The 25,781-nt window shown below is 48.7% G+C and overlaps 2 protein-coding genes across 4 annotated transcripts in view; both read left to right on the top strand.

Annotated features, from left to right (window-relative positions):
* Positions 1-709: 709 nt before the first annotated feature.
* LOC122393307 (protein GUCD1-like) overlaps positions 710-25,781 on the top strand; it is a 90,191-nt gene continuing 65,119 nt past the window's right edge. The window contains exon 1 of the mRNA XM_043389212.1: positions 710-730. The gene's annotated coding sequence lies outside the window, so the exon portion shown is untranslated. The remainder of the gene's footprint in view (positions 731-25,781) is intronic.
* LOC122393306 lies at positions 11,112-18,899 on the top strand. Of its 3 annotated transcripts, XR_006258676.1 has the most exons (3): positions 11,112-11,625; positions 11,733-18,594; positions 18,702-18,899. XR_006258676.1 is itself a non-coding variant. In XM_043389208.1 (2 exons), the coding sequence occupies exon 2, from the start codon at positions 12,455-12,457 to the stop codon at positions 18,023-18,025; it is 5,571 nt and encodes a 1,856-aa protein (XP_043245143.1). In that variant the 5' UTR covers positions 11,112-11,625; positions 11,917-12,454; the 3' UTR covers positions 18,026-18,899. The 3 variants fall into 3 exon arrangements, 2 of the variants coding, with proteins under 2 accessions (XP_043245143.1, XP_043245142.1); XM_043389208.1 differs by having other exon boundaries at positions 11,917-18,899; XM_043389207.1 differs by having other exon boundaries at positions 11,733-18,899.

Below are 25,781 nucleotides of genomic sequence, written 5' to 3'. Positions count from 1 at the left end.
TGGCTCGCTTCATGAAATAAGGCTCTGAAGCTGACCAGAAACGGGCATGGCGACACCGGTGTTTTGCAAACCGGGAGATCTTGGCGGCAGCGAAGAACGTGATCTCTCGTGCTCAATCTTGTGCGACTCACAACGGGGGCCACCGGACTTAAGTGGTGCTCTAGGCATGAAAATACAAAACTTCAGTTCCTTCTCTTTCGTTTGAGGCGTCATTTGCCTTAATCAGTGGCATAGCAAGGTCACAGGACAAAAATAAAAAAGCTTCAAGACTTCTGGGACACCCTGTAGTATTTTTTTTTTTTTTGGGTGGGGAGAATTTTTCGATTCCAGAGGGAACAAACATAACCTAACAAAACCTCACCTTATCTTACCTTACCTTACCTACCACGTTTCCAGTGGTTCGCGCGCTAAGGACGAAAAGGAGTACCTATATCTTAGGTAAGGGGGTTTATCTTATAGCCTTTGGGTAAGGGTAAATGGAAAAATTCCATTTAACCCTTACCTAAGATATCCCCTATTTGTGGCCAAGGCCACATCATTGCTTCGCGTCGCTAGCAAACATGTTTCACAATCATCCCCACCTGGGCCCCACAAACCCCGATTTCCCAGTGTCCCCTAGCCCCTGGGGTGAAAATAGTCTATTATCGGCATATTGTATTTAGTAGTCGTATCCAATTCTTTTAGGTTACATATCTGGCGCATTAGAGGCAAAACAACGTCGCCATTTTGCGTACGCATGTTTTTTAATCCCACCCAGAAATGACAAACAAGCTCCCTGATTGGCCAGTTGCCGGCCAGTTGGACTTGAGCAGGGAGGCACCGGTTCTGACGTCACACGAAAATATCAGTCGGCTGGTTGTGGCACTGCCCCCTGCCGGCGCGACTGTGCTGCCACCTAGCTAAGCCTAGTCAGCCTAGGACGGGACGGTTTTATTTGTTCTCGTCTAGTGGTGCAGCTTGCGACGACACTCGGTCGACATAGCTGTGCTGCAACATACCCCAGGTTCGGAGTCTCTCGGACGGCCAATCCTGTTCCATAACCACAGCTAAATCCCCGCTGACCTTAACCAGGATTGGCCGGACGACGTTAAATCTTCGTAGTTCGAGAGACACCGAACCCGGGGATAGTCTATCGAAGCCTTGGCGGCTGAAGAAAGGCTAGACATATCTCACTTGATTTTGGCGTGGCCAGCCTCACTTCTGTAGTTTTGATTCACAGAATTCTGCGTCCTATTGAGTTTCCGGTTACGTAGTACACGACCACGTTCAGGAACTCGATGTTTTTTTAGATACATCACGTAATGACAAACTTTTGGCAGCATTTACATTGGTTGCCTGCATATTTTGGTGAGGAAAAATCGCTATCGCAGTAGTACAGTCAAGACATACCACAAAGGATCAGAGCTAAAGCAGCATTACCGCGCCCCACTGGGGGGGGGGGCTATTTATAGCCCCCCCTCCCGTTTTTCTGCAATAACTTCCAAACCGCTTGACGAATCGACGCCAAACTTTCAGTACCTTCGGCTGCATCAATTTGACACCTTGTGTCAAAATTTGAACTTCGTAGCTACCATAGGTCGGCCGGAAATGACGTCAGAGTGACGTCATGTTCGTCCGATTTCGACGCAAAACATTGAACCACGGCAATCGCTCCCAAGAGCTCAGTTTTTAAGCTAGATCCAATTTCTTTGCATGAAAGAACTCAGAATTGACCGCGCTATCAAACTGCTATCTCGGATTTTCAAAATTTTGAAAATTTCGAAAATTTTATATAATAATATTCAAAATTTATATTTTTATATTTTTTTCAAAATTTTTTTGACTTTTCAAAAAAAAACGGAATATATGTGACAGAACGCATGATTATGACTAACTCTAGCAAGTTTTAGCTAAATATCTTCAAAAATGGCCAAGTTATACGCATTATTGCAAAAAATTCACAATTATTAATTTTTCAAATCAATTTTTTAGTACGTATTTGGCATCGTACACCAATATAAATGGCACCATCGTGTTCCTGAGCTCAAACTGCATCCAATAGACACCTTTTTTGTTGAAAAATTTTAACTTCAAAATTTGACCTTTTTTGACCTGAAAGTGACCTGACCTAAGCTAAATTCGACTCAAAATGACCTCGAATGACACAGACGATATCAAATTCGAAATCTATGGCCTAAATGGACCATAAAACATGTGTCACGTGACCGACGCATGATATAATATTTTCGTGACCTGTGATGACCTGACCCTGACCTGAAAATCAAAGTACAAGTTTGGTACCCTCAAGGTATCTAGAGCATCTGGTCACGAGTGTGGAAACCAAAAATGAGCCTGATCTGACTTGTAAGACGGCGGCCAGAGCCCAAAATGTGAACAAGCCAAAGTGCTAATAATTTTTACTTTGACCTGACCTGTGACGTCATCGGTGACCTCGAGGTCAATGAAATTAGGTTTCGCTCGACAGTTTTTCCGGGGCTATCAGACGCCGTTTGAATTTTGACGATCGGCCCAGTAGTTTCGGAGTTAGGAGGGGGGGCTATGAATAGCCCCCCCCCCCAGTAGGGCGTGTTATTCACAGACCCCAGTGGGGCGCGGGTTAACCAAAAGTGTATTGCATTGATCACCAGCATGTTCGTAAAATAAAATACATCAGGAATAAAGATGACAACCAAGCCGCATGGACACTTATAACAAACATGAACGATAAAGTGGCAACACAAATGAAAGAGAGAAGATGAATCTGCCCTTCGCAATCGTCAACTTAAAATAAAACTTCAAATATACAACAGACCTCTGTGCATTAAAAGAACACGAATACACTCGCTTTGTCGTCGACACATAATGGGAACATCCTGGCAGCCCAGCCAAACAGCGCGCCCGCCTTCGAGTAGGAAATAGCAGCGGCCGCAGAAGTGGCCAACAGATAACTACCACATTGTTCGTCACGCCACCTGCACTGGTCTGAAACGTAACAGCTATTTGATCGTGAAATGTAGCTATCCATCCAAAAATGCTGCACTACACCAGCACCACCGCACAGTTAGCAGATAGGTACGGAACGCAGGTCCTGGTCTCTGTCTCTTCCGAGTAGGGTCTCCGGACCGGTCACCAGCGCCACCATCTCCGCGCGGTAGCTAAAGCACAGCTCTCCGGCCGGGGCCCGCAGTTCCTCGGCCTCTTCGTCCAGCCTTGTCCTTGTTTTGACGTGAGTGAATGTGCAAATGTTTTGAATGATTAGATCAGCAGCCGCGGATACGGATTCTGAGCAGTAATCGCCACGCACTTTGTATGTGGATCGCTCTTAAATGTAAATACAAATACAAATACAAATACAGCCAGACCAGCACGGCTCCCGCCCAGCACCTGAAGACTCCGCCCTCCGCAGATCCGTCCGTCCAAAGCCGGACAGCACACAGGGGCAGGAACGCGAGGTGCAGCGTAGCCACGCTTTCCCTTTCCGCCGCCGTGGCCCCAGCCCGGATCGGGCACACGTCCAACCGGAAGGTGACGCCAGCCGTCTGTTGACACGGTGGGATTCTCGCTCTCGCCCAGGCCTGGCGGCCTTGCAATCTCCAGCCTCGGACCGAAGACAGGCGCGCCGGTGCCGAGGCCTTGGCGGTCGCACGCAGGGGGTCCCCTGATGGCAGAGCCAGCGCCCTCCCCAGCAGCCTGGCAGCCAGCGTCCAGCTTCTCTCCTCCATCGGAGAAAGTCGGGCTTCCGCCATTAGTGCGTGGCACGGTGTTGAGCGCGGACACAGGTGATGATGCAGCCGCCTCTCGCAGTCCTCGCTCCAGGAGATTCACGTGCGAGGGGGCGGCCGCCGGCAGCCACGCGACGGCAGCGTGTTCGAGCGCCCCTCGGACGTAACCGATTGGCCACCGTACTAAGGGCACCCTCGTCCAGGCCCCAGCTATTCAACCAGGTCGACGGCGCCGTAGCCGTCACTCGAGCCACGCCACAGAGCTCACGCCTCAAAGCGGTTGGCTCTCCGGTCCTCGGCATCCGGCATCCGCAGTGATTTGGCGTAGCCAGGACAGGTGAGATGCCGGCCTCAGTCATAACCGGAAAGCCTGTAAAAAAAAACAATATGTGATTGACAAATGGAAATATATTGTAAGCATAGAGTTGATAAATCATGACGCACACTGCATTGTGACAGTAGATACTTTAGTGCGATTGGCAGAGGAGGGACTTATTGTAAGAAAACAATGAGCAATTGAGGCATTGATTTGGTTCTGTAGGTAGCTACCTACCCTTCACATATGAATGTGGATGATTTGTACCATTGAGAAAAACCATAGGCGTAGGAGCGGAGGGGGGGGGGGGGACATGCCCCCACTTTTCAGCTATGCTAATTTTTAAAGTAAAATATTTATTTTTCATTTAAATTCAAAACTAAGAGCAAGAAATGGTTCGGCAAGGTGAGATGAGCACGAAACTGCAAAGAATTTGTTCATAGGGGTATTACGGTTCCCACAAAGTGACATTGAAGTTCTCTGCCCCCCCCCCCCCCCAAACTTTACGTGAGGTTCCTGCGCCCATGGAAAAAACACATTGCATTATGTGCATCAACACTTAACCCTTGCACGAGGGCCACAAAGCCCACTATAAAGCCCACAAGACACCATCTGAAATCAAAGCATGACAAATGATAGCATGTAGGCACCTGACGGCTGACCTACTACATATAACCTACTGAACAAAACATACCACATATATCAATATGTATGTGCAGATAAAGTATGAATGCTAGGTTGATACCAAGGCTGTTTAGTAGGTTGTAGGTATGCTGAAAGGATGAAAGATGGGTATTTTTTCAAAAAAATATCTGATCTACAGTTCATATGAACATGCAACATGGGGTTAGGTAAGGTTTGATTTTTGTTTTGTACCAGACTGGAAATAATACACGTTATGCCTTATATGTCTGGCATAGTGGCGGCATTGCGCCGAAAATTTCAGCGCATGTCCGGCGTAGGTAACTTCGCATGCGCCGAATTCGGTGCATGGTGGCAGACGCCAAAGCCTTGATATAGCCTTGATCGGTAGATGTGCACATGTGCTTTATATAAAAAGGGTTTAATTTTTGCACAAATAGGTACCTAATTTTTGGCGCAAATTACACAGAAATTTCAGTGTCTGCGTACCCACCTTCCTGTCAAGTTGATACTTGACACACCATCCTGTATGTATGTATTGTATTTGTATGTATTTACGATCATGGGCGATCCACACATGGCGTGGCGATTACTGCCCAGAGTCTGTGTCGGGTATATGCATGCAGGAACAAAGATCAGTCAAACAACAACAACACACACACACACGCACACACAGGAAGACTATATGCACGATTTCTAACATACCGTGTACTTATATACAAGACGAGTGCCTAATTCAGGTTATCACGATGGTCTATCGTTTTTCCACAGAGACTTGACAGCGCGTGCGAATTTAGAGGGTGGCAGCTGTGAAAGTTCGGGAGGTAGGTCGTTTAGGAGCGCGGCGGCACGGTAACTGAAACGCCGCTTACCGGTTTCTAGTCGGGTACGCTGGAGCTGGAGAAGGTTATCCTGACGTGTATTTCTATCCCTGGTTGAGGAGTCCCGGTTTCTGGCAAACATAGAGGCAAGTGCTACCGGTTCGCCGTAGTGTATCGCCTTACGTGCAGTGGCCATAGTTTGAAGTTTGTACATATATTCGGGCGGCATCCAGTTGAGTTTCTCGCGCAGGTCAGTGACGTGGTCGAATTTGCGGCGGCCAAAAATAACTCGAGTAGCGAAGTTCAGGATCTTTTGGAGTCGATTCAGGTTCTTTTTTGTTCCATTTCCGTAAACTGAGAGGCAGTAATTTACTCGGGAGATGACTAAAGCTGTAACAATGGTTTTGATGACCCCATCGGGAAGACAGTGCCGCACATGGGAGAGGCCGATGAGCAGGCCCATACACCTCCGGCTGAGCTCGGATACATGGGCTTCCCAGGTCAGACAGCTGTCAAAGACCACGCCGAGGTTTCCTGCCTGCGCACATGGTTCCAGCTCAGCGTCACGAAACGGTACGACGACTGGGGGCAAGTGTTTCAGATTTTGACGGCTGCCGAATATCATAAGTTGCGTTTTGCTCGCGTTAACCTTCAGGGCGTTTGAGTGGAACCATTTGTTCAGTGCTTCTAGTGAGGCCTCCATGCGCAAAATAAGGCCACTTACATTGTTTTTTGGACCACTCACTAGAAGCTGGGTATCATCTGCATATTGGAAAACGCATGCATCATCGGCGTGAAGCGCCAAATCGTTTGAGAAAATCGTGAATAAAAGAGGACCCAGGGCCGAGCCTTGAAACACGCCCATAGTGTTAGGGAGTGGTCGTGACAGTACCCTGCGCTGGAATCCATCGGTCATTGAAACGCTTTGTGTGTGACCTTTTAGATATGATTTAAACCAAGGAGTTTCGATGCCGTACAGTGCGAGTTTGTCGAGAAGGAGTTTGTGATCTATGACATCGAAACATTTGCTGAGATCGATAAGGCATAGGAAAGATATTTCTCCCCTGTCCGTGGCCGCTAGGATGCGGTCGGTGACGGACAAAAGTGCTGTTTCAGTTGAATGCTGGGGTCGGAAGCCATGCTGACTAGATGCCAAAAGGTAATTTTGAGAGAGATAGTGTTGTAGCTGCTGCTGGATGACTCGTTCAACAACTTTCATGATAACTGGTACTAGAGAAATGGGTCGAAAGTTGCTGGGGTCAGATGGGTTTCCGGATTTGAAAATGGGATGGACTATGGAATGCTTCCATTGGTCGGGGATGTCAGATTTCGAGATGCAGGTGTTTACGATGTGCTGTATGACGCTGCCAATAGCCAAGAAACTGGTTTTTAGCATGCGGATGCACACACCGTCCGCTCCGCAGGCGGCTGAGTTCCGCATTCTGAAAACCGTGCATTCGAGCTCACCGAGAGAGATAGGCCTCGGCTGAAAACCGCATGCGCCGACGCGTGGCAGCCGTGCGTTTGTGTAGGTACCTGTGTTTTGGTTTCGGATCTCGGTAGCAATACGGGGGCCTACGGACACGAAAAATGAGTTTAGTTCGTCAGCGGTTACATCGGGTTGAACTGTTTTATTTTCTTTTTTACCAGCTATGACTGATTTGATTCCCTGCCACACCTTGCTGGGGCCACGTTCGCTAATTTCCCGCTGAATCACGTTGCGCCGGTCACGGCGAACGGCAGAACGAACTGAACGATTCAGGTCTTTATAAACTGTAGATGCCCGACCATGCAGACGTAGTGCGGCGCGCCGTTGGGCCATGATATCACGGGTGGAGGCTGAGACGGGGGGAGCGGTGGGGTTTCTAATGGTCAGGTTCTTTAAAGGGGCATGGTCATCTAGGACGGGTAAGAAATTAGTCAGAAAAGCTTGCCATTTGTCATGCACGGTCATTGCAGTGAACACTTCGTCCCACTCGATGGACATCAAGTCATGATTTAGGGACGCGACATCGACACGGTTGATTGAGCGGGTAGTGATGACAGTTGCAGTTTTACGCTGTTTAGGTACGTTAACTAGCACGTTTACCAACTTGTGTGGGCTGAAGTGACAGTGTTTTACATGACAGTCGAGCACGAGTTCACGGGTTTTGACAATACATACGTCTAGGAGCGAGCCGGAGCTGTACGTGGGTGCAGTTACCAGTTGATCGAGAGAGTAGTCCGATAAAAAGTCGCTTAGGTGAATACGCGCGCGGAAACTCCGGTGTTTCAGCAAATCGCAGTTTAGGTCGCCGCAGATGACAAACGGAACCTTGGGGTGGTCGATCAGGATCCGTTGCAGCTGAGACTCGAGATCGTTGAAATCAGCGCGTAGGGCAGTGTCCGAGTAGCGGGGCGGTCGGTAGAGCGAGCAGACAATTAGCTGACGATCTTTCTCCAGTTTTAGGAGGATCCACTGGGATTCAAGCTGACTCTCACGGCACGGCGGAACTGTGAGTTTTAGCGCTACAGAGGTGATGGAGTTTTTGGTGGCAATGGCGACTCCACCGTAGCCACTGCCGTCGGGACGATCCTCACGGCTAAGTGAGTACCCGGGTAGCACAACTAGCCGACTGGGCGTGCTGGGTCGCAGCCAGGTCTCGGAGAGTAGGAGAACGTCGAAGTCTTGACTGCTGACCACGTCGGTCAGTTCGAGCAGCTTCGGCTTAATGCTTTGGATGTAGAGCGCGCCGATGAGCAGACCGGTATTGGACAGTCGGTCAGATTGTAGAGTCGCCGCCTCAGTACGACGCGTGCCCCTCCCCCTTCTCCCCCGCGCTCCGCGTCGTTGGGGTCTTCTCCCGCCGCTGCGGGCCGCGGCCGGCGGCCGGCCGGCCGCCGGGGACCGGCCAGGCGGCGAGCTGAGCACACCCCTTCGACCTTGAGAAGGGGCGGGCGTCGCGCCGGCGGGCGATTCAGGGGACTCGGCGGAGACGCGCGCGGTCGTCCTGGGGGCTCGGGAAGATTTGAAATCTGGCGTCCGTTTGGTGGCCGGATCGGAGGCTGAATTCTGGTCGCGGGTGGTGCACGGTGATTGGTAACGAGTATCACGAGGGAGCACTGGTTTTCGGCTGCTGACATGGTGTCTTAGCTTTCCGTCGGCTCCTCCATTTGCTGGTCTAGGTAGCGGCGCAGGGGCTGGGCAGGCCACGATAGTAACGACCCGCACAACCGCCAGCAGGGCCAAAAGGCGGGCAATGTCGCGATGCATGATGAAGAGGCGATGTACGCAGAAAAGAACTTGATTCACCAAATTCACGGGTGGCACGGTAGTGCTATCCTGCTATCTGAGGCGGCCCAGGAACCAGCTCAGGCAATTACAATGAAAGTCAACAGTCGTGCGGGAATTACACCACTCCCCATTAAAATCTGATATCAAGTAATTAGTTAATGACGATAATCCCGCCACCACAAATCTTATGAAACACATCAACATTGACCTTTGATATTCCGAAAAGAAATACCCATAATGATTTAAAGCGAATGTGTTCTTACGCAGCTGTGACATAAGCTGCGCATACGAAAAACACCAGCTAGACCAATTGATGGCGAATAAACCTGTTGATGAAGAAATACTTGTCTCCCATTGGTCTGTGAACACAATCTGCAGGAAACGCAGCTTAAACTACAGCAAAATTTTGCAGGAAATTCTGCAGAAAGTAAGAAAAATGCAATTTAAACATATTTAGCCAATGAGTCTGGCTAATCTGTTGGTATATTCCGATAGATATTGAGCACGATCAGTCATTTTGAAATAATTACGGTCCGACTCTCTTTATTTTTAAAGCAATGACGCATAATATGATTATTGAAAAATTGACAAATATATTTTCTTGGAGGGAAAAGTGGGACTAGCGTTAAGTTAAAAATCAAAACTAATACACTGATCGAGACCTCGCTTTCAAAAGTATATATCAGTGCATTTTCGCATCGAATCTCTCTCAATCATGAACAAACTTGGGCAAAAACAGCAAGATTGCCTGTTTTGTCAATTCACACATTTTCATATTTGGGGGCAATTTTAAAGTTGATGGCCAATGTTTTCAAAGTCAACATTTCCACAGGAAAAAATACAGCTATTTTTCTTCCAAATTCATTCATTTGTAGAGTCCGACTCTCTCTTGTTTTCTCGCAGTTTCCGTTGTGATTTGAGAGAAACGAGCATGTGTATCATAAGCGTTTGGCTCACTTCAAGACGGCAGAATTTGCACTTGCATTTTCTGCCGTGTGGAAGACCAGAGGGAGTCAACTAATTTATGACAGAATGTGCTTAAAAAATGACTGGTGAATAATATCTTTTGTCAGTGCCTGACAAATATTTATATTTTAAATCACGCTCTTCAGCTGTCAAGTGAGCTCCAAATGGCCTAAATTGTCAGCTGTCTATCATCCTAGGTCAGCTCAAGGTCACAGACGTCAGCTGAAGAAAGTGGTGACCATTGGCCCTGTGTTGAGCGGACAAACCGGTGTTACCTAGTATTCTATGTACCGTGGAAGGGGGGTTCGCTCCCGTGCCTTCAGCATTACGAAAAATGGCAACAGCCCGTGAGCAGCATCAGCGCTCACGCACATGTTCAAGGAAAACGACATGTAATGGACTGCTAACGACGGCCCTCTCCACCAATCAGCGCTCGGCATCTCGAGCGCTGATTGGCTGGTAGCAAACGCGTCATATGTGGGTCTCATTTTTTGCGATCAGTGAACGCGTTATTTAATACACAGTGGCCTATGAAGAATGGCACGCGGAACTGAAGGTCAGTGTTTTATTGCTTCGTGCATGCGAATGGGGATATTTGAGTGGCATTTGACACCATTTTCAAAATCTACAGTGAATTTCTGATCGACTCATGTATATATTTTTATGAATTTGACAGTATTAGTGCTACATAGTCGGTGTTTTATGTTGGTGTTGTTTCTCTCGACCTTTGTCTTGGACTCTTATTCTATCTTTTCTCGAAAATGCTTGCCATAACCAGGTCTTAACTGTATCTGTATAAAGGGAATATGTGTTGAATATGAGGAGAAGGTAGTAATGACCATTCTGCCTATCAAACTGCCAGAAGGTGTGCTTGTAAGGTGATTGAAACTGCAGTACGGTTGCAGATGTGGGTTTGACATTATCATTGTTGTTGTAACCCCACTTGCTCTAATAAAATGGCAACATGGGGTTATGTACCCACTATTGCACAGCCTAGTATCAAGATGGTTGATATGTGGAGGATAATGAAAGCATAAAAACTTTTCTTTAGTGAATAGGAGCGTTGTGTCTTGTGACTTATGTCAAGTCATTTTAAATGAAGAAATGATTGTGATTGTAACTTTTACTTCAATTAATATTATTGCTAGTTTTGACCTTTTTAATCATCAAGTTTTATGTGTACCAATTTCATATGCCTGTGTAATGTCTGTGCGGCTTTGTGCAGTGAGCGTGTCTTGAAACAAACCAATTTATTTTGTACCTTTTTTTACTTCAACAAATGTATGTCAAAGGACAAAAATGTCATGTCTATTATCATTGACACTACTACAGTTAACTTTGCCTATATTCCTATCTTTCAGAGGCATTCATCTGCTTTCCAGTGCTGTTAGTGCGCCTGTGAGCCGCGCGCCTGTGTGCGCGTGACGGAGGAGTCATGCGTCTGCAGCGACACCTGCGCCTTACGGTCTGCGCGGTGCGGTGGAGTTTCCCAGACAGCCGCGAGATGGAGCAGCCTGCCCCTTCCTGAGCCGTTCCCGTCCCCCCACGCTGGCTTCGCGCGGTAGCTTTATTGGCCGTGTCTCAGACGGCGCGAACAGCTGATCGATACTTTTGCCCATCTCTGTCGCGGGCGGTACTTGTTCGTTGCGTACGATATATGTGTTATCTTTTTGTGTTGTGTTTCGCGGGATGAGTTTATACGGGGATATTTTTCTGTTATTCCGCATGTTATTTGTTTTACGGATGAGTATGGCATGCTCATGTGTTAATGTTTATGTCCGCGTGTCTGCAGTACTTGCGGGTTCCCGTGACTGGCGGGCTCTAAGTCAGCCGCCATACTCAGTCCTTTTCATGGTGTACTCCGTCGAGAATGGAGGCATGGCGCCTGAGTGGACGAAATCGTTGGTAAGAATTGAACATTATGATTTATTGCTTTATTGCTTCTAGATTATCGCGCTCTTGAATTTGTTCTATTTTTCCGTATCGTTTATTCAATGTTTTTGCCTTTGCAGAAACCGCTAGATGCATCGTTGTTTACCGTGCCTACCTGCGCTAGTGCCAGTTTGAGTTGCCACGCTGCTTCATATGCTGCACCTACGCATCAGTATTCGCTAGTCGACCGCATCGTGACGAATACAAGCAACGCTCTGGCTACGGTGTTCTGCGCGTAACAACGCTCGTCAATCTACGGCTCAGGCGACAATAGTTTCAACGATCGTCTTCATCATCGTCTTCCGGGGGCATCAGCATGTCTGCTTGCTGATTCCGTCGCTACCGGCCGACGCATGACCGCTGCAGACGCGATTGCCTGCCGCCGTGGGGACTGGATCCAGGATGGAGGTTCCAGCAGCCTAATGTCCCTGCGGTGGCGGAGGTTCGCGTCTGCTGGCTGGCACCTACTGGGTGGACGCCACTGCTACTGATGGTGGGTGCTGCTGCTCCTGATGGCAGGGAAAGAGGTCTGACCAGTGATCTTTTCTGTTTGTTAAGACTTTTGAGGCATGCATGGAACAGGTGCAATGATGTGGTGTGTCTGAACCATATGAGGCTGACATTCGTGTAGGTATTCTCGGTGCTAGTTTGACATGTGTTTAGCTTAAGGTTGAAGTGTTCATTCATAACTTATCGTGCCAGCAACCCTATCCTTCTGACCTGCCCAGCCTGACCCACATGACCCCCTCACTTGACGTTGACCTCGCTTGACCTTGCTTGACCGTGTGTGTCAACGATAACCATGGACCTTGACAAGTTGACAAAGGAGGAGCTGGTCGGGGAGTTGACTAGGCGTGGAGAAGATGTGCGGGGAAGAAAGCCAGTCTTGTTGGAGAGGTTGAGAGAGCTCTTGAAGGAAGAAGAGTTCCAGAGTCAGGGAGCTAGGAAGCAGGCCAAGGAAGAGACCGATAAGCTGCATGAAGAGTGTGAGCCGAAGAAAGCCGATGATGGGAAGAGTGTGAAGTCGGGATCATCAAGATCTGGAGGTGGAAGTGCGGCAAGTTCCAAGCCTGCCTCCAGTGTCCGAACATCGGTCAGCATCGTCTCTGCCAGGGCTTTGGAGAGAGCGAGGCTGGCTGGGCTGTCTGCCAAGAAGGAAGCCCTGAAGAAGAGGCACCAGCTTGAAGAAGAAGAAGCTGCATTGAGAAAGAAGAGAGAAGAGCTGGAGATCCAGGCGGAGATAGACGAGAGTGAAGCCAAGGAGAAGGTCCTGGAGGAGATGCTGAAGGTGGAGCATGCGACAAGAGCTGCAAGTATGTGGTTGCAAGGGGCTGCTGCCGCCGACACAGTCCAGCCACAGGAAGCTGCGGTGACAAGAGCTCTGCAAGATGCCGCAGCTCAGCAAGATGCTACATCTCCAGCGGCATCTCCACAGGAAGTGACACCAGAATCCGTTCTGCAAGACGAGCCAACACAGCAGCAAGTAGCTGGCGGGGCTCCGGCTCAACACAGCACTGACCTGCAGATGGTAAGGCGTCTCCACCTGCCATCACTTGACCTGACCACTTTCAGGGGTGACACTTCGAAGTTCAAGCCCTTCCTCAGGACCTTCGAGTCCAACATAGCAAGAAATGTGGACTGTGATGCTGAGAGGCTCCTGTACCTGCTTAAGTTCACCAAGGGAAAGCCACACGACCTCGTTCAGACCTGCGTTCATCTGCCTGAAGAGCAGGGCTATGCCCAAGCTGTCATGTTGCTCCGCCGCAGGTACGACTGTCAGGCTCAGACCGTAGCTAGTCTGGTGGACGAGATGCTAGCCCTACCCACCCTTAGAGCGGATGATGGAGACGGACTGGATGACTTTGGCATCTTCCTCAGGGGCTGCATGAACGCGCTCGAGAACCTGCCACACGGTGTGGGGTCTGTTGACTCGAAGACCATCCGGAGACTGCTGGAGAAGCTCCCGTATCACCTGACTGAGAGGTGGCGCCGGAAAGCTGATGCCATCGAACAGGAAGGGAGACGTCCAGCGAACTTCAGTGATCTTGTCCAATTCATCGAGACTGAAGCAAGGATTGCAACGAACCCCTCGTACGGACGACATGTGCTGTGCCCAGGAACAAGAACCAAGAAAGATGACACAAAGCTGAAGGTGCAGCCCTCAGGAAGGGTAATCGCTGGAAGAACTCTAGCAGGAAGTGTCCAGCCCATGGAGAATGCACACCCATCATGTCTCTTTTGCCAGGGAAAACACCAGATCGAAAACTGCAAGAAGTTCGAGTCCAGGACGCACGAGGAGAGGAGCAAGTTCGTGAAAGAGAAGGGCCTCTGCTTCGCCTGTCTTCAGCATGGCCACCGCTCCAGGTTCTGTAAGGAAAGGAGGACCTGTGAGCGGTGCAACAGAAGCCACCCAACTGTGCTCCATGAAGATAGGATAAGTCCAACACCAAGTGCTACAACAGGCCATCTGGCGCCCAGCGGGGCGGGAGGGGCCAAGCTCCAGGTGCTGAAGGTGATGGTGGGGCTAGACAAGGAGACTGTGGTAACTAACGCCTTTCTGGACAGCGGTAGCACACACTCGTTCATCTCAAAGCACCTGTTGCAGAAGATGAAGGTGACGCCGCAAAACAACTCATCACTGAGGGTGTGCACGATCAGGGGAGAGGCGGTGATGGACAGCTGTCTCGTTCCTGGTCTGGTCATCAGAAGCCTCGATGGGGACAACTGCATGGAGCTGCCGCCTCTGTATGTCCTGGACCACATCCCTGTGACGTCTGAAGACATTCCATCCGAAGAAGATGTGAGTAAATGGAAATACCTGCAAGATGCTGGAGTATTTCTGGAGACACTATCAGGTGACCAAGAGATTGGCCTCCTGATAGGAGGTAACGCGGCCAGTGTGATGGAGCCTGTGGAAGTGTGTCCGAGCCGAGATGATGGTCCCTATGCTGTGAGAACGAGGTATGGTTGGGTGCTGAGTGGTGTCGGGAAGTTCACCAAGTCAGTCAGCATCAACCGCATCAAGATCGTGGACGCACTGGGCCCAGAAGAGCTGTTCGAGGACCGAGCCGACACAAGAAGAGGTCTGTCGGTTGAAGATGTAAGATGGTGCACACAGATGGAGACAGGCTGCAGACGAAGAGAAGGGAGATACGAGATCAAGCTGCCCTTCAGGGAGAGCAAGCCGCTTCTTGACAACAACCGTCAAGTTGCTCTCAAGAGGCTCAATCTTCTGAAGAGGGCCTTTGAGAAGGACCCGAAGTACGCTGAAGAGTACAAGGCTGTGATGGCAGACCTGCTGGAGAAGGGGTATGCGGAAGAGGCCCCAGACAACGATAAACCAGCATGCAAGTGGTACATCCCGCACTTCGGAGTTCGGCATCCGCAGAAAGAGAAGGTTCGGGTTGTGTTTGACTGCGCGAGCAAGTTCAACGGCGTGTCTCTCAATGACACTCTCTTGCAGGGACCTGACCTGACTAACCCACTGATTGACGTGCTCATCCGTTTCCGTGAACAGCCGTACGCCTTCACGGGGGACATCGAGGCCATGTTCATGCAGGTGTTGGTCCCCGAACATCAACGAGACTACCTGCGGTTCCTGTGGTGGCCACGAGGAGATGTCACCTGCACGCCCAAGGAATATCGCAATACAAGACATCTCTTCGGTGCTACGTCTTCACCGAGCTGCGCCAACCTGGCGCTGCACAGGACAGCTGAGGAGTTCGGTCAGAAGATGGAGGAGGCCAGAGACACCGTGAGACGGAACTTCTATGTGGATGACGTCCTGAAGTCTGTGGGAAGCGAAGGAGCCGCGGTCAAACTGGTCGGAGACCTCAAGGCGCTCTGCGCCGAGGGCGGCTTCAAGCTTACCAAGATCAGCAGTAACAGTGTCGGAGTCCTGAGATCTGTGCCCAGAGAAGAGAGGACAAAGAAAGTGAAAGAGCTCACGCCGGGGACAGACGCTCTTCCAGTGGAACGCGCCCTGGGAGTACTGTGGGACACTAACTCCGACATGTTCAGCTTCCAGGTAGACGTCAGCAAGTTGACGAAGAAACCGAAGACGAAGAGGGGGATGTTGTCGGCTACGGCGTCCTGCTACGACCCGCTGGGACTGGTGACTCCATGCATCGTGAGAGCGAGGATCTTGCTCCAAGACCTGTTCCGGCTGAAAGTGGGCTGGGATGAGGAAGTGCCCAAAGCTACGAGAGAATCCTGGGAGCGATGGCTGCGAGACCTGCCGCAGTTGTCTCACTGTTTCTTCCCCAGGTGCGTTACGGCGGGAAGACTGGACGGGACGGTGGAGCTGCACCACTTCGCGGACGCGAGCGAGAGAGCCTATGGCGCCGTCTCCTATCTGCGTACCGTGACGCCGGAAGGACGCGCTCACTGCGCTCTGCTCGCCAGCAAAGCTCGACTGGCCCCCGTGAAAGCGCTCACTATCCCCCGACTCGAGTTGGCTGCTGCCAAGCTGGCGGTTGAGGCAGGACAAGAGCTGGTCCGCGCACTGGACACCCGAGTTGAACAGAACTACTGGACTGACAGTACGACAGTACTGAAGTACATCCGCAACACCAGGACACGGTTTCATGTATTCGTTTCGAATCGGCTCGCGGCTATTCATGACGGGTCGAGCGTCGAACAGTGGAGGTTTGTGCCCACAGGTCAGAACCCGGCGGATCTGGTCTCCCGGGGAGTGGACGCCCAAACGCTGATGGGCAGTAGCCTCTGGAGAGCCGGTCCTCAGTTCCTGAAGGGGCCGCCGGAGACGTGGCCGAGCGACCCAGAAGCTGGAGAAGGAGTCTCCGAGCACGATCCGGAGGTGAAGACATCTACATGCCTGAGCAGCGTCGAGGGCAATGCCGACGCCGTCAGGCCGATGAAGAGGCTAGTCAACCACTACTCGACTTGGAGACGGCTGACCAGGGCGGTGGCATGGATCCGCCGTGTGTTGCGGATGCTGAGGGACAAGAAACGTGGCGGCATCATGTCGTCGCCGGCCGAGCTCAGCGTACAGGAGATTGCAGACGCTGAGAAACTCATCATCTTGTCGGAGCAGGAAGCGAGCTTCCCGCAGGAGATGAAGGACCTGAGAGCGGGCAAGGAAGTACGTCTGTCGAGCCCGCTCGCCCGCCTGGATCCCGGCCTCCAGGATGGCGTGCTGAGAACTCGGGGTCGCCTGAGGAACTCCGCGCTGTGCCAGACTGCCAAGTGCCCAGCGATCCTTCCGAAGAAGGGGCGCGTCATTGATATGCTGATCGAGGACTTTCATTGCAGAGCCGGCCACGAAGGAAGACAGCACGTCATGGCTGACATCAGTAGGTCTTACTGGGTGCTGGGAGCTAACTCGGCCGTCAGGCGCGTGTTGAGCCGCTGCCTGAGCTGCCGCCGAAGGCAGAGACCGCCGGAGACTCAAAAGATGGCCGACCTTCCGGAGGATCGGGTTCGTGAAGGCGAGAAACCGTTCACCAGGACCGGTGTCGACTTTTTCGGCAACTTCTACGTCAAGAGGGGCAGGTCTCACGTCAAGAAGTATGGCGTAATCTTCACGTGCCTCGCAACGCGAGCGGTGCACATAGAGGTGGCGGAAAGCTTGTCAACTGACTCGTTCCTGTGCGCACTGCGCAGGTTTGTCGCTCGCCGAGGCGACGTACGCACCTTGCGCTCTGACCGCGGTACAAACTTCACGGGCGCAGACCGAGAGCTCCGAAACGAAGTCGACAAGCTGCAGAACGACAACAACCGGATCCAGAAAGTTGCCCTGGACATGAAGATCGACTGGAGGTTTAACCCGCCGCACGCATCGCACTTCGGCGGAGCCTGGGAAAGGCAGATTCGCACTATCCGCAAGATCCTGAACGCCATCCTGACCGAACAATCCATGACAGACGAGACGCTTCACACACTCCTGTGTGAGGTCGAATGTATAATTAACAACCGGCCTCTGACGCCGGTCAGTGCTGACCCCAGAGACGAGACTCCGCTCACACCTAACCACATCCTGCACCTCAAGTGTGTAACGCTTCCCAGCAGCAGCGCTACTACAGACTGCGACCTAGTCGGTCGCCGCCAATGGAGACGAGCCGCCTACTTGGCGGAGCAATTCTGGCGCCGTTGGCGCAGGGAGTACCTGCCGTTGTTGCAGACGAGAGCAGGACGATCTACAAGAAGCACGACGAACATGAAGCCAGGGGACATCGTGCTCATGGTGGACGACGCCGTTCCTCGCGGAACTTGGCCGCTCGGACGCGTAGAGGCGGCGCCGGCGGCCGCGGACGGACGAGTTCGCACCGTGTGGGTCCGCGTCCGCGGCACGACTTATGCGCGACCCATCACCAAGGTGGTGAAGATTATCGGCGCTACCGAGGCCGAGTGAAGAAGGAAAGTTTAAGTTTGTTTTGACGGCGAAGTCAAAAAGGGGCGGGTGTTAGTGCGCCTGTGAGCCGCGCGCCTGTGTGCGCGTGACGGAGGAGTCATGCGTCTGCAGCGACACCTGCGCCTTACGGTCTGCGCGGTGCGGTGGAGTTTCCCAGACAGCCGCGAGATGGAGCAGCCTGCCCCTTCCTGAGCCGTTCCCGTCCCCCCACGCTGGCTTCGCGCGGTAGCTTTATTGGCCGTGTCTCAGACGGCGCGAACAGCTGATCGATACTTTTGCCCATCTCTGTCGCGGGCGGTACTTGTTCGTTGCGTACGATATATGTGTTATCTTTTTGTGTTGTGTTTCGCGGGATGAGTTTATACGGGGATATTTTTCTGTTATTCCGCATGTTATTTGTTTTACGGATGAGTATGGCATGCTCATGTGTTAATGTTTATGTCCGCGTGTCTGCAGTACTTGCGGGTTCCCGTGACTGGCGGGCTCTAAGTCAGCCGCCATACTCAGTCCTTTTCATGGTGTACTCCGTCGAGAATGGAGGCATGGCGCCTGAGTGGACGAAATCGTTGGTAAGAATTGAACATTATGATTTATTGCTTTATTGCTTCTAGATTATCGCGCTCTTGAATTTGTTCTATTTTTCCGTATCGTTTATTCAATGTTTTTGCCTTTGCAGAAACCGCTAGATGCATCGTTGTTTACCGTGCCTACCTGCGCTAGTGCCAGTTTGAGTTGCCACGCTGCTTCATATGCTGCACCTACGCATCAGTATTCGCTAGTCGACCGCATCGTGACGAATACAAGCAACGCTCTGGCTACGGTGTTCTGCGCGTAACAACGCTCGTCAATCTACGGCTCAGGCGACAATAAGTGCAGTACCTAGGAGGCTGCAACTGAAACTCGCACAAAGGCAACCAAGTGTCACTTCATCAGCCTACAGTAACAGCCCATCTGTAATCAAGATATGGGTGAAGTGGCGAAGAACAACCAGTAAACATGAAAAGATGTATTTTGTTTTGAACCATTTCTTAGCATAACTGAACAGCAAAGTGCACACTTACTGCTTTTATGTTTGCCCTGTGTGCACTGTGCAGTTTTGAATTATTTTAACTATGAAATGTTTTTTGCTAACTACTCTCTTTACATAAGCTTCCTTTGTCATGCCTGTGTAGTGTGTAATTTTGAGTTTACATGCATGATGTAGGCATGTTAGCATGTATTTCCCTTGGCTTCATAAAACTACTTCCAAGCATTTGTTATGGACATTGGTGCTACCTATATATGATGCTTCAGATGTGTCCAGTAGTTGATCAAGGGAGAAGAGTAATGACAGCTGATAGGCTGATAGCTATTACCAAAAATATGTGCTTGTCTGCACTTCGGGCTGTTCCATCATATGCAGCCTCTATTTACTTTCTTGCGTTAGAAACACCCCATCTTTTGTTTCTTTTCTGTGCGCCCATTGTTTCCGTGGTGCAGTGTCCCAAAATTCCATTCTGGCTTGGGTGTCGGAGGGGAAAATTTCTCAGCAAAAAAGGGGGATGTGAGTGCAAAATTGCTGGTCAGATAAGGCCCAAAAAGAGTGATAAAAGGATAGGTAACATCATAGATAACAGTAGAACAGTAGTTCTACTGTTATCTATGGTAACATAAATTTCTATAAGAGTGTGGTAAAATGTACGATGCAAAATGGCCATCCTCACAATGCTTTTCTCGGTAATGTTGACTGTTGAGAGTAGAAAATTGTTTTGAAAAGTTGGAGGTGAGAGTGGAAAATGACTTCAGCTGGATGTCATTTCGCACCCAAATCAACAAATTTTGGGACGCTGCCGTGGTGCTATAAACGTCAAGTTTGAAGTTGGTATCCAAGTGAGCAAAATTTGCATTATTTCAGGCCGTCTTGAATCATTCGTCTTGAATTATATCCCTAACTGACATCCTGTTATTTGTCCTGCAATGTCTGTGCCTGTGTCCGCCCTTACCTCCGGCTCCAGCCTCCAACCAGGCCTGCTGAGCTCTGTCGCCGGCGCGGTGTGTCGCAACGTGCTGTTTCTCCACTCCACCCGACAGCTGCTAGGAATCATCCTGTGCCATGCGCCATGCGACACAGCAATTGTAAGCTGCAGGTCACATTCGGACTGATTGGCTCCGCATATATCATCCGGCCGAGTGCTAGTCGATATCAGGGACGTGGGTCGGACTGTTGTGGCGGCGTGCACTGTGTTGGTTGAAGTTGTATTTCTGTTAGTGAAAAGCATTAATACATAACCGTGGCCGCAGCCCAATGTTATTGTGGATTTCAGAGGGAGTGACCAGTCAGGAGGGCCCCATGTGGGTATAGATCCAGTGTCCAGTGGGATTGGCTAAGATTTCCGGCGATTGATAAACGCTTCTATGATAGTAAACCTATTGAGTTATGAGGGGAGGTCACGTGAGGGACCTGACCTTACTAAACTCTTGTGAAAACACGACACATACGAACGGTAAGAAACCGACAGCTCTTCTTTCTGCCAAGTGTCATCTTTCTGTGAAGGATTTCTTGGCACTGAGTGTCCAGAAATTGCGTTGCTTTTGGACTGTGTAGAGGCTCACGAGCGATAACATAGGTCAACAACCTGACGTACCTTAAATATGCGACTTATACCAGAAGATCCAGCTTGATCAAAAGATTGTACATGTCAAATTTCAGCTCTTTAGCTCAAAAGAATTTTGAGTTATCGTAAAAACCGTCAGTGTGGCGCCGTATCGCCTCCCCGCGCGGTCGGAAGGTAAAAGTTCGCCGGCTTTAACTAAACAAATAGTTGTCGTATCGCAAATTCATTGACGGCGTTCGAAGCGTCGTTCAATTTACTTTCGAAACATATCCTAACATTAACATTTATCTGCCTAGCGCAATCTCCAACAAGCAAAAGTTCCGTGCATGCATCCTCATACAGTGTTAGCGGCCGCCGGCCGCCGGCCGCTGACCCACATTCGCGTCATCAGGGAATGCCGCAACTAATTTATTGTTTCCAACTTTTTTCCCGGAGCGTTCTACCTGGTTTATATAGCCTTGGTACCTACCACGGACGTATAATTAAACTGGACCCGCAACCGCATATTTACGTCTGGACAACGAGTTGCGGGGAAAAGTGCTGATTGTGTTGCAGTTTTAGGAGCCGGTGATTAGGCTGGATTTTTTGGTTACTTTTTCGTACCGATTCATGTATTTCATAGTGTTTGGCTTTTGAATATTTTAGTTCTTTCAGATAAATATTACTTGCCTTACAACTTTTGTAAAAACGTTTCATTTTTTTATAAGCCGACGTTCAGAGTCCTAAAAATACATCAGCACTACAATCATTGTAAACAAACAAATGGAGCACCACTTGGCTCTGTTCCAAGGCCATTTTTTAGTTTATCTGGTGGTTTTCTTGCTCTTGTACGTCGTTTTGTTGGATAACGAGGCTTGAAATGATCTCACGCATGTCAAAGTGTTTTTATTTTAGGCAAAATAAATATCTAAAACAGTAAAACAAGCTTTCGGCTTGTTTTACTGTTTCATTTCAGTTCATGTTGTTTTCATCAGTACTGTTTCAGTTCATGTTGTAGCGTACGTAATGATACATTGTTCTACATTATTTACTTGCCATGTGCAATGTACCACACTATTTGCAACGTATTGCAATACGTTTAAAAAAGTGAGCTGCTATGAGGATGCCTGGAACAATATGATTGTGCTCTAGCTTTTGAAAATCAAAAACATGTTAATTTATTCAAACTTGATGATGGCGTAATGCCGAAAGCTTGTTTTACTGTTTTAGATATTTATTTTGCCTAAAATAAAAACACTTTGACATGCGTGAGATCATTTCAAGCCTCGTTATATTAATAATAATCATGTCATCCATCCTCGCCCACATAAAAAGTTTTGTTGGATGTTTTGAATCCCTTAAGATTGACTTATATCATAATTAAGAAGCATGTTGATTGAAAACAATCTGAAGTATCCAGGAGGCTGACAGAGGTCCTGACTACTGAGCAATATCAATATCAAGTTGAACAAGTTATGAAATTTTGGTTGATAAACGCAAGTTGATCGGGCTCATATATCAGCAAGAAAAGGTAAAATTAAAAGAGCTTATTGTCCAAAAACAAGCTATAATATTGCAGACCTTGGAGCCATACTGAAGAGCACACTGAGCAGGATCATGCCAGAAAATGTTGACTGATGAGCGCATATTGATGTATTGGTATGAATATTGAATAATAACTTACAACAGCAAGATAAATTAGTGCTAACTATCAAGTTAAAATCTAGAATGAATGGACTTGGGCAGTTTTACTATGCTTAGATGCTATGCAGATTGTAATGTGCATCAGGTACTCAGTGTCTGGCAAATGAAACATGTGATCATTCCATTGCTACTGGAGGAGAAAGCTTGGATCACTAAATCCACTTTATGTTGATTTTGATGTTAATCATCATCACTGTATTTCTTGAAAAAAGGATTGTAGTAAAATTGTCAATGTGACAATCCATGCAGCGATGTGATCATATTATGTGTTCATAGTCATTCGTGATAGCCATTATTGGTCCAATATACAATGGCAAAGCTCTCAGTCTCAGCGTTTCTTCCTGTGGATGGCCAGCAGTGACTCCGAGCTTAGAAGTATTAGTTTTCTTCACAGGGCTGGGATAAAAAGTACTGAGGGTAATCTTCCACCAAGGAACTCTACTTTGACATGGTATGAGATGTAGGCACAAGTAGGTAGGTGCTCAGTTCCTTTCCTATAGTCAGTAGTTATGTATGTTTAGTTGGGTTAGCTTAGATCAGATTGCTAGTTTTTTAATTTGCCAAATGTCCAGAAAAATGTGACCTGAGCAATGAGCATACCCGAACCTGACTAACCTGACAAGTGACAGCTGACCTAACCTCAATCATCACACATATTTGCAGCCTACCCAAGACCTGAGGGTAATCTTCCACCAAGGAACTCTACTCACCAAGATGTACTCACCAACAGGTGAGTTAAACCTGCATGGCAGTAGCACCCAGTTATAGGTAGGTACTCACCCTAACTCAATCTTACCTGCTAACCTTCAACTTGCCAAAAGTTAGCTCACATTGCCAAGCTGTGTCCAGGGAAACAGAATGAGGACAGAGGAACTGGCTCATTGGGTGGCTGGTGTGAGTCTGTGCATTTTAAGTGTTTCTTCTCTGAAGCTACTCTGCACTGCTGTATGTCATGTTAGATGCTCAGAAAATGTGGGAAATGATTACTAAGCTACTTAAGTGCTTTATTAATGCTCGAGACATGAACAAGTACAGATCCTGCAGGGTACAGCTATGAGTTAGGTGCTAGGTGAGTATGTTATGTGAATGTGCTGTTCCCTGTTTGACCGTAAGTATACAAACAAGCACAGGGTCACAGTTATATTCAATCTCCACATAAACATACAACAAAAACGGCCATATAGCCTAACTCCGAACACACCACAGATAACTTAAGCCTTTGAAGGCACAAAAATGTTTTGATTAACAGGACAGGTTTACAATATATCCTCTGTCCTTGGGGGATCTTGCTGCCAAGTTGAGGTATGATGACTGAACTTCAGGATTGATCAACCTTTTCTTAGCCACTGCTTATACATATACGAGAAAGACCAAATGCTTGTTTGTTTTGATTTACAGGACATGTATACAATATATCCTCTGTCCTTGGGGGATCTTGCTGCCAAGTTGAGGTACGATGACTGAACTTCAGGATTGATCCACCTTTTCTTAGCCACTGCTTATAAACGAGAAAGACCAAATGCTTGTTTGTAAACTGCGTTGAAAATTTAATGATCCACCTTCAATTCTGACATGAAGGCACAAATGAAATAGTTCCCTCTCCTTTTGGAATACACAAAGCAAAATATTTAATAAATTTTAGTGGATGGACAAGAGCAATTAGCACAGCTTTCCCTCAAGTTAACTTCTGGCACTGTTGATGAATTACACTGACGCTTATTCGCTTCATATTTTGTAACAAACGCGCTAAAACTGCAACATAACAGCACTATATGCTTCTTGACAAAATGCAATAGTATTAAAAATTTAGCCCTGATGGCATTCATTCTTGGTGGAAACGTAACTACAAAATATTTTGTAGTAACATTTAAATTCTGGCCGAAAACAGTGCACGGTTTAAAAAAGAATCATTCCAATGACGGTCCATTCTTGCGGTCCTGAAATCGCCACTATTTCCGGCCTCTCCAACGCAACTCGTTGTCCAGACGTAAATATGCCCCGCAACCACCTCCATTCAGGTGAAGCCGACAAGGCGCCATTTTACGTTGCCAAAAACCCATGCTCTGAAAGGTCATCGAACCATTACAATTGGAATTGCGTCTAAACGGATGATCGGATCGAGATGCTGGTGGTACTGTTCGATGGGTAATGCTTTGAGGCAGGTGATGATGCATGACACAGGTCATTCGGTGTCACGTGGCGCGTGCCACGTGCCGACAAAGTCGGTAAGGGCAAAAACCTTTAAGCGACGCTCCAAATTAAACGGTGGACGGCACAGGTGCCAAATTCACAGGTCACATGTCCCGGTGTTTGACCATTACCATATGGTATGCTCGGCAGCAGGGGGTGCGGAATGCACGCGCCAGGGGCGAAAAACATGTTTTGAGGATGCATCCTCCGATTCCGGAAAACCTTGACCTAGGCACACCAAATTTGGTACACTGACACTGATGGACACGCGCTTTAAGGTGCTGTATAAATAGGCGTGCTTGGGTACACGGTGCACGTGCTGTGCACGTGCAAACCTTTTGATGTTGTTGCACTCTGTGTCACACATGCGGGTAGGGCGGGTAGCGCTGGCAAGCTCAAAGTGCCAAATTTACACAGGCCACCCAGAATGCATTCCAGCATAGTTATTGAGCATATCTATCTCCTGGTGGACCCCAAAGGTGCGCTCTGCACGTGCAAAAAATTATCCGCGCCGGGCGGTGGGGATGCTTGGACACCCCATGTAGGTTTATGTAAATATCTCGAAAACGGCGTTGTGGAGCGCCGCCGTTTTTAGCACACCCTTTCATGCATCTTTTTCACGCATGCTGCATAACTTTCAGACCCAGGTCACTCAAGGTTAGGTCACCAGGTTACGTCCAAGTGGCCTTACCTTAGGAAAAGTTATAATGCCCGTCATAGCTACACAGACTGAACAATCGGTCTAAAACGTTGGCGGCGATTATTAAGAGCACCATATAGGTATACGTAAAGTATCTTATCCATAGTAAAGTAGCTTATCCATAGTAGGTGTCCACCACCACTGATGGCGTCGTAACATGTTACGAATCCACTAAAACTATAACTTCTTAAATGTTGAACTGAATGCTAAATTCGAAATCAAATCAGCTCCAAAAACTGTCCTAGAAACATGTAAAACTCGTAAAGGTGAACCAAGGTCATTAAAGGTCAGTGACCTTGACCTAATTTTCACGTGACCTTGACACCCACCAATCACCATATTGCATGTGACCAACATCACATCACATGTTTGAACGCTTGAAACCACGAAAAGACAGCAAACGCGCTGCTAGTGCGCGCCGACGTACGCCGAATCACGATTCCGGCCAAACATGGTCTCGTAATAATAACTTAATATCAGATGCTGATTTACCGCTACTCAGTCAAGTTGGAGCCATTTCTTCTTGGCCGCGGTCACCGGTCCAGGCCACCACATAATCGTATTACACCGCGCTTGCTCAATGCTCAGT

This window comes from Amphibalanus amphitrite, unplaced genomic scaffold (genome assembly GCF_019059575.1).
Source record: "Amphibalanus amphitrite isolate SeventyFive unplaced genomic scaffold, NRLGWU_Aamphi_draft 000529F_arrow, whole genome shotgun sequence".
Lineage (NCBI taxonomy): Eukaryota > Metazoa > Arthropoda > Thecostraca > Balanomorpha > Balanidae > Amphibalanus > Amphibalanus amphitrite.
This window is presented reverse-complemented; position numbering and strand designations above follow the sequence as displayed.

Excerpts from the sequence above, each read along its gene's own strand:
- LOC122393306 (XM_043389208.1), top strand. The coding sequence starts at position 12,455 with ATGGACCTTGACAAGTTGACAAAGGAGGAGCTGGTCGGGGAGTTGACT.